We start from the raw sequence: 6,809 nt of genomic DNA, 5'->3' as shown, positions 1-6,809 counted from the left end.
GCTGAGGGGACGAAAGCCGAGCGCCTCTCCCCGGGCCGCCTCAGCAGCGATGGCGCCGGCCCTATCGCGATACTTAAGGGCCGTTTACCGGCTGGTGACGTCGCGCCGCCAGGCCGGAAGCGCCCTGCGGCCTCAGGCGTGTTTCCGCTTCCGCCGCGCTCCCGCCTTTTCCGCCGCGGCGCACGCGAGGTGGGAGCGGGGTCTGGGGGTAGCGGCCGGGGGGCTCGGCGGGGGCCGGCGGGCGGCGGGGGGGATGCGCTTCCGTCGGGCTCCGGGGGGCCGGGGGAGGGGGCGCCGGGCCGGGCGGGCCTTGGAGGGTCCGGTCCTGGGCCCTCAGCCCTGTGCCGCGCCTTGCAGGTGTCCCCGCCTGCTGCCCTGCCCCGCGGCCGCCGGACGAGATGCAAAACGACGCCGGGGAGTTCGTGGACCTCTACGTCCCTCGGAAATGGTGAGCGGCGGGGGGAGGCCGGGCCGCAGCGCCCCGGCCCCGCGGGGAACCGGATCGGCGGCCTGTGCGGAAGCAGGGGGGTTGCTAGCAGCGAGTATCCGTGAGGATAAAAAAATCAATTTTTGGCCAGTTTTTGTGGTTTTGAATATCTTATGTAAAATATATGAAGTAGCGAGGTGATTCTGCCCCTTTACTCCGCTCTCGTGAGACCCCACCTGGAGTCCTGCGTCCAGCTCCGGAGCCCCCAGCATAGGAGGGACATGGATGTGTTGGAGCAGGACCAGAGGAAGCCACGGAGATGATCCGAGGGCTGGAGCACCTCTTCCACGGGGACAGGCTGAGGGAGTTGGGGCTGTTCAGCTGGAGAAGAGAAGGCACCGGGGTGACCTGAGAGCAGCTGCCAGTGCTTGAAGGGGCCTGCAGGAAGGATGGAGAGGGGCTTTTCACCAGGGTGTGGAGTGATAGGACAAGGGGGAACGGCTCTAAACTAAAGGAGGGCAGATTTAGATTAGATATTAGGAAGAAATTCTTCACCATGAGGGTGGTGAGGCCCTGGCCCAGGTTGCCCAGAAAAGCTGTGGCTGCCCCCTCCCTGGCAGTGTTCAAAGCCAGGCTGAGTGGAGCTCTGAGCAACCTGGGCTGGTGGAAGATGTCCCTGCTGATGGCAGGGGGATTGGAAGCAGGTGATCTTTAAGGTCCCTTCCAACCCTTACTATTCTATGATTCTAAGTTGAGGAGGGTGCTGTGCCCTTTTGCTGGCCAGGGCTCTTATGTGGGCCAGGCGCAGGTGGCTGCGGCATCAGGTAAGTGATCGCTTGGTGCTTGGGTAGCATGTCTTGAGTACAGTTTTGTGGTTGATGTAAAGGGAGAGTAAGAAGCTTTTTGTAAATGTGTGTGCTTTAAAAAAAAAAAAAAAAAAGAAAAAACACAGCAAAAAAAACCCCAAACAAACACTAAAAAATAAACTGTTAGTATGCATTTAGTTAGACTTAAACCCAATGTTTTTTACAGCCTGTGAGTTCTGAGAGCTGGCAACCTGAGTGTCTTTTGGCAGCTATAATGGCTCTCAGTGAAAAAGGCATAGAAACTGCATTCTCATGAGTGACCTTGATCTTTGTATTTTTTGCACTTTAGAAGGGAAAAACTTGATATTCTGTGTGTTTTGAAGCCTTGTGTGCGCTGTATAGAGGCGAGCTGGGCGTGTGAAAACCAAAGTGGAGAGATAGTTGGCAACTTAGCGTGACGCTACCTGGTGGAAGTCTCCTTTAATTGTTCTTAAAACTGCATTTTAATTTTCTGAGCACTGAAAGCTTAAACTGTTACTGCCTAAACTTCTTGTGCAGCTTTAATTCGCATGCAGATTTGGCTTTAATAGTTATGTTTTCATTGTCACTGTCCATTCCCTTTTACTTAAATGTATCTTGGTCTTTTATTCCTTAGCTCTGCTAGCAACCGAATAATTGGTGCCAAGGATCACGCTTCTATCCAGATAAATATTTCTGAGGTAAGTTTCGTAACAGAAGGATGCAATTAGAGAGCTACGCCTTTAAACTTTTGATAGAAGAAATATAGCAGTTTGTGATGCGTCTCCAAATAATTCACTGGAGACCGTGTAAGTGTAGAGCTTGAGGGCTTTCAAACATACAGATGTATTCTGATATCACCCCGGTTAGTTTTCAGCCTATTGGAAAATATTCAGTCAAGGGAATTTCATAAAGCTCTGTACAGCCTGTTCCAGTGCCTAACTGTTTGACTAAATACAACTTCCTAACCCTAGACATCTAGAGTTATAAATTAGGGAATTTCTTGTCCTGAAGGAAAGAAAGAGAAGAAATGCTTGTTTCTGGGAGATTTCTTATCCTTTCTACCATCACCTGTTTGTAAGAAAGTACCGTTCTTCAGTCGGTCCTCGTGCACCCTGTTCTTTTAATTTTTTATTCTGGTTGAGCTCTGTGCTTTCTCGAGTTTGTCCAAACCATAAGGAAGATGCAGTTTGCAGAGCAGAGCTCTGTTTCTGTTCTACTTTACTTAACTGCCATCTTCCATGTTCTGCTTGAATCATTTCTGTTAATACTTGACACTGCTGCACTTGATAGGTGACAGATGAGATTGGTCCTGTCTTTTGTGTGCAGCATTATCATTTCGTTATCTCGGTGCTTGGGGTATTATATGCTTAGAATTTTTTCCTGAGGCATGCTAGTTGGTTGTGTTGACTTGGTATTGTGCATTAGTTTTCTTTCTGTACCATAAGGAATTTTTTCTTGTCTCAGTTTAATTTCATCTTCTCAAGACAGCGTTATTGCGAATCCCTCCAAGCTTAATGTATATGTTGAGAAAACAGCAGTAGACCCTAACTGCTGCAGGATCCCAGTTAGTGCGTGTGGGCTCCAGTTAATTTAAACTCCTTTTAGCATGTTATTTTCTTTCCCATATGTTTATTGGTATTCACCTGGCAGGAATTCTGTGGACACAATGTTCCTATAGCTTATGAGCTATATAGCTTGGTTTATTCTCGAGTGGGAGACCACAGACTACATTCCCGTATTTTTAAATAACTGAGTCTCTTGTGTTGACTGTCTGACTGAAGAAATCATTTTTTAAAATGCCCTGTAAATGTTAAGGCAAATAGTTTTCTTGCTCACCATGTTTCATTCCTTCGGTGGTCCCTATTTCTTGTTCCCAAAGGATCAGAGATTAGCAGAACTCGAAGACAAACCCTCATGGTATTACAGGGGTCACTACACTGTTTAATTGCATGATTTAGATTGTTTAGTCTTTTTTCCTGTTAAATTTCTCAGCGGCTGGAAGAAGTGAGACAATTTGTGCGTCTCAGCTTGAGCATTTTACTACCTGTGTAACAAGACTGTCCCTTGACGTCTTCACTTCAGTTTTCCATAATACTAACCTTAATTGAAAGAAACATGAAAAAAATAGCAAAGGCAATAAAATCCACAAGTAAGCTTTACATTCAACGTTTCTGTTTTTTCAGAACTCAAATTTTAGCTACCATTTTGTGTTGTGTTCTTGTTAATGCTGTGTGAGCCATTAAATTTTATGGCTGCACCATGTAATGAACTATAAATTTGCTGTGAAAAGATACTCTGTGGTAGTCTTTCTAACTTCAGTATTTGCCTTGGGTTTTTGTAGTTTGCAGAAAAATACTTGCAGTATTTAACAAGTAATTTTTATCTTTGAGTGCTTGGCAAGTGTGATGTAGGAGCATAAAATTTTAGAAGAATCTGTGTGGAGTAACTTGTTTGCACTTACAGGTTGACAAGGTAACAGGCAGAGTAAATGGCCAGTTCAAAACGTATGCCATTTGTGGACCAATCCGTAGAATGGTGAGTACTTTCTTGACCTACAAAGTTATTGTGCTTCCTTTTATATTGATTAGTAATTCTTTAGATTTATATTTTGCCCTGAAAACATGATGGGCCTTCAGCTCATTCTGGAGGACGAGCTTATGTGGGGGTAGTGAAGACAGAGTGAAGACATGAACAAACTCACTCACAAGAAAGAGTTTATTCTGTTTTTTTTTCCTCAGTCCTTTGGCTTGTAGAATTATGAATGTCTGTATTTTTTTCAAAATCACTGAAGGATGCAAGTGATGTATATTTTTCTGTTAAGAATGTACCAAGCTACCAACATCTGGCTTTTATCTGTTGTTTATAATTGTTAGAGATGAGACTACTGTGACTTAAATTTGTTAAACATAGTGTGAAGCTTCCGACACTTCATCAGAAGTTTGCTTACCCAGAAACATATCTTGTTAATGCATGTGTATATTTTATCAAGTTAAAACTATTTCTTATTCTAAAGGATGACACGCAATTTAACAGCTTGTTTTGAAAACGCTCATCTGTGCATATAAAACACAGTGATCTGTGGAAGACGTTGTGCCTTTCGCTACCAACATTAAATGCTGCAGCTGCTTCTCTTTTTAATGTGTATCAGCAATTACTTAGTCACTTCAGAATCACAATTTATTTTTTTAAAGGGTGAATCGGATGACTCCATTCTGCGTCTGGCAAAGAACGATGGAATTGTTTCCAAGTACGTATGTTTATCTTGCCCTCTAACTCTCGCAGGGGTAACTTCCGTACCCGAAGCCAGCTTTTAGGGTGAAAATGTATACGCTGTATTTATAGGATGATTACACAGTTGGTCAGGAATATTTAGTTGAGCTGTTGAAGCAAACTAGTTTGTAACAATGTCTGTTTCATTTTCTTCTAGGAACTTCTAACTGAAGAAACTGCAGAATGGAACATCTGATGTAAAATAAACAGTTCGAACCTATACTGTGCTGTGTCTTTTGTTCAAGTCATAAACATGGGTGGATTTATTATAGCTGGTCTTAAAAGACTTAGAAATGTGTGTCTTCAAAAGTTACACAGATTCTGATTACGAATTCTTAAAACAAATCGGCTTGGAAAGCAGTGCCAGAGTTTAGAATCAAGAATTTCCACTTCACTCTCTGGTTCACTGTCATCTTTCTTTGCCACATTTAGTAAGTTTTGCAGCTGTAGCTCAGCTCCTTTTTTGATCTGTTGTGGAACATTTTCCAGTGTAGCAATCTAATTCAGCTTGCTGATTTTTCACTGGAAAAACTGGGGGCGTTCTTGGGTGGTGGTATCAAAGTTCAGTGGTTTTTCTGCTGATAGAGGCTCACGATACTTGTTCTGCCATTGACACGTTCTTTTAAGCGAATTATTAAAACTGTTAATTCATGGGAAACTGTCTTACCAGAAATACTTCTTGGCTTGCTAGCAATTGACTGCCGTGTGAGAAAGGCTAAGTCTTCAAAGTTTTACGTTTTTACTCTTTTGTAAAAGATCTTGATGTTGGGAAGCGGGAGAATAATTTAAGGAGAAATAACTCTGAATATTTAGCAGTACTAATTTATATAATTTATAGTATTAATAAATGATTTAGTAACCCATTAATGGCTAGATAGACTTTCTACCCACTGATGTGTTATTTTTCTTTTAGCTCTCTTACTAGCAGCACCAAGGGAGGATGCAAGCAGTTTGCATGATACTACATCTGTTGACATTGCCTCTCTTATCTGTCAGTTCCCTGTCTCTGGCTGATTTCCATCACTTTGCACTTGGCCTAACACAGGTTTTTATAATGTAGCTTGAAAGAGTTGCTTCAGGATTTTACCTGTTGTACATCAGGTAAGTAGTTTTAATGTGAACTGGTTGGGTTTCTGACAATGTAAAGCTTCTGAAGCAGTTACTGTGAAAGAAAAGTATTTGTTGGCTCGGACTACGCTGGTACTCAAACCACAGACTGCTGAGTTATGGTCAGGCTTTAACTGTGAATACTGGATTGGAAATTAGATTTTTTTCTGCAGGGCCGAGATCGTAGATGTGTTGTCAAACTGAGGTGTTTAAAAGGAAAATCCACAGTCATCCTGGCCTTGCAGTATGATATCTTCTGACACCTCTGAACTTGCTTCTGCTGAGTGTGCCAAAATATGCCAGAAATACATTGTTTCATGGCCTGTTTTGTTTGGGTTTGTTTTTCTTTTCTTCAATCAGCTCTTCACGTTCGGCTTTGGCATTGCGTTTGGCAGATGCTGTGCTGCGGGTGCTGTAGCAGTGCTAATGAACCCTTGGGATCTCGCCTGTCCTTCTAGTGGGCCACAGTGCTCTTGGCAGTATCACGGCTGTTACATCTTCACAGCAGTATTCAACTGCAAAAGCTCCCCACAATGTTTATTTTCCTATACTGTCTGCAGAAATGGAGAAAGAGAATTGCAGTAAGTGCTAAGCGCGAAGAAGCTGCTGGCACTAAGATACACAAGGATGTGAGAAAGGGGCAGGGTGCTCAGAGAAGAGCAAACACGTCATGCTTTGGTGTCTCAAAGTGTCTAATTAAAATCATTAACACCTCTCTTGGGAAAAGATTTCTGTTTGGCTGTAATTCCCCAAGGACTTAAAAGCAGGATGTGTTTTCTAGTGGTGTAATGTCTCTCAGATACTTGTTTTGCAGGAGGGTACGAAAAAAAGCTGTATCCTTCTTCTCGGTGCCGCTTTTGTGTTGGTGTGTCTTGTTTGTTTGTCAGTTGGTGTGTATCACTTAATAGAATGTTGTATATGGTTTTGATGGTTTTAAAATATGCCAGCGTGATATGACTAGTCTTGAAAATTTCCGGTCAGTTGCATTTTACCAATTTCATAATATCTACAGCTACACGCAGGCTGTCCTTCAGATGGTGTGTTCCGATCTGCGCGTTCTCCAGAATTACTGAGGTTCTACCCCACTTACACCATGTTCACTCCCATCTGATCACCTCCGGGATGGTGTCTGCGGCTGTCCTCGCTCAGATCTCTGTGTAGCCCCTCTCTCTCGATTT

General features: G+C 43.4%; 1 protein-coding gene across 1 annotated transcript; it reads left to right on the top strand.

Annotated features, from left to right (window-relative positions):
* Window positions 1-118: 118 nt before the first annotated feature.
* RPS21 (ribosomal protein S21) lies at window positions 119-4,744 on the top strand. The gene is made up of 6 exons (XM_075438964.1): window positions 119-189; window positions 358-448; window positions 1,889-1,952; window positions 3,718-3,789; window positions 4,446-4,501; window positions 4,682-4,744. The coding sequence occupies exons 2-6, from the start codon at window positions 399-401 to the stop codon at window positions 4,689-4,691; spliced, it is 252 nt and encodes an 83-aa protein (XP_075295079.1). The 5' UTR covers window positions 119-189; window positions 358-398; the 3' UTR covers window positions 4,692-4,744.
* Window positions 4,745-6,809: the final 2,065 nt, after the last annotated feature.

Source organism: Opisthocomus hoazin, chromosome 18 (genome assembly GCF_030867145.1).
Source record: "Opisthocomus hoazin isolate bOpiHoa1 chromosome 18, bOpiHoa1.hap1, whole genome shotgun sequence".
Taxonomy (NCBI): Eukaryota; Metazoa; Chordata; class Aves; order Opisthocomiformes; family Opisthocomidae; genus Opisthocomus; species Opisthocomus hoazin.
This window is presented reverse-complemented; position numbering and strand designations above follow the sequence as displayed.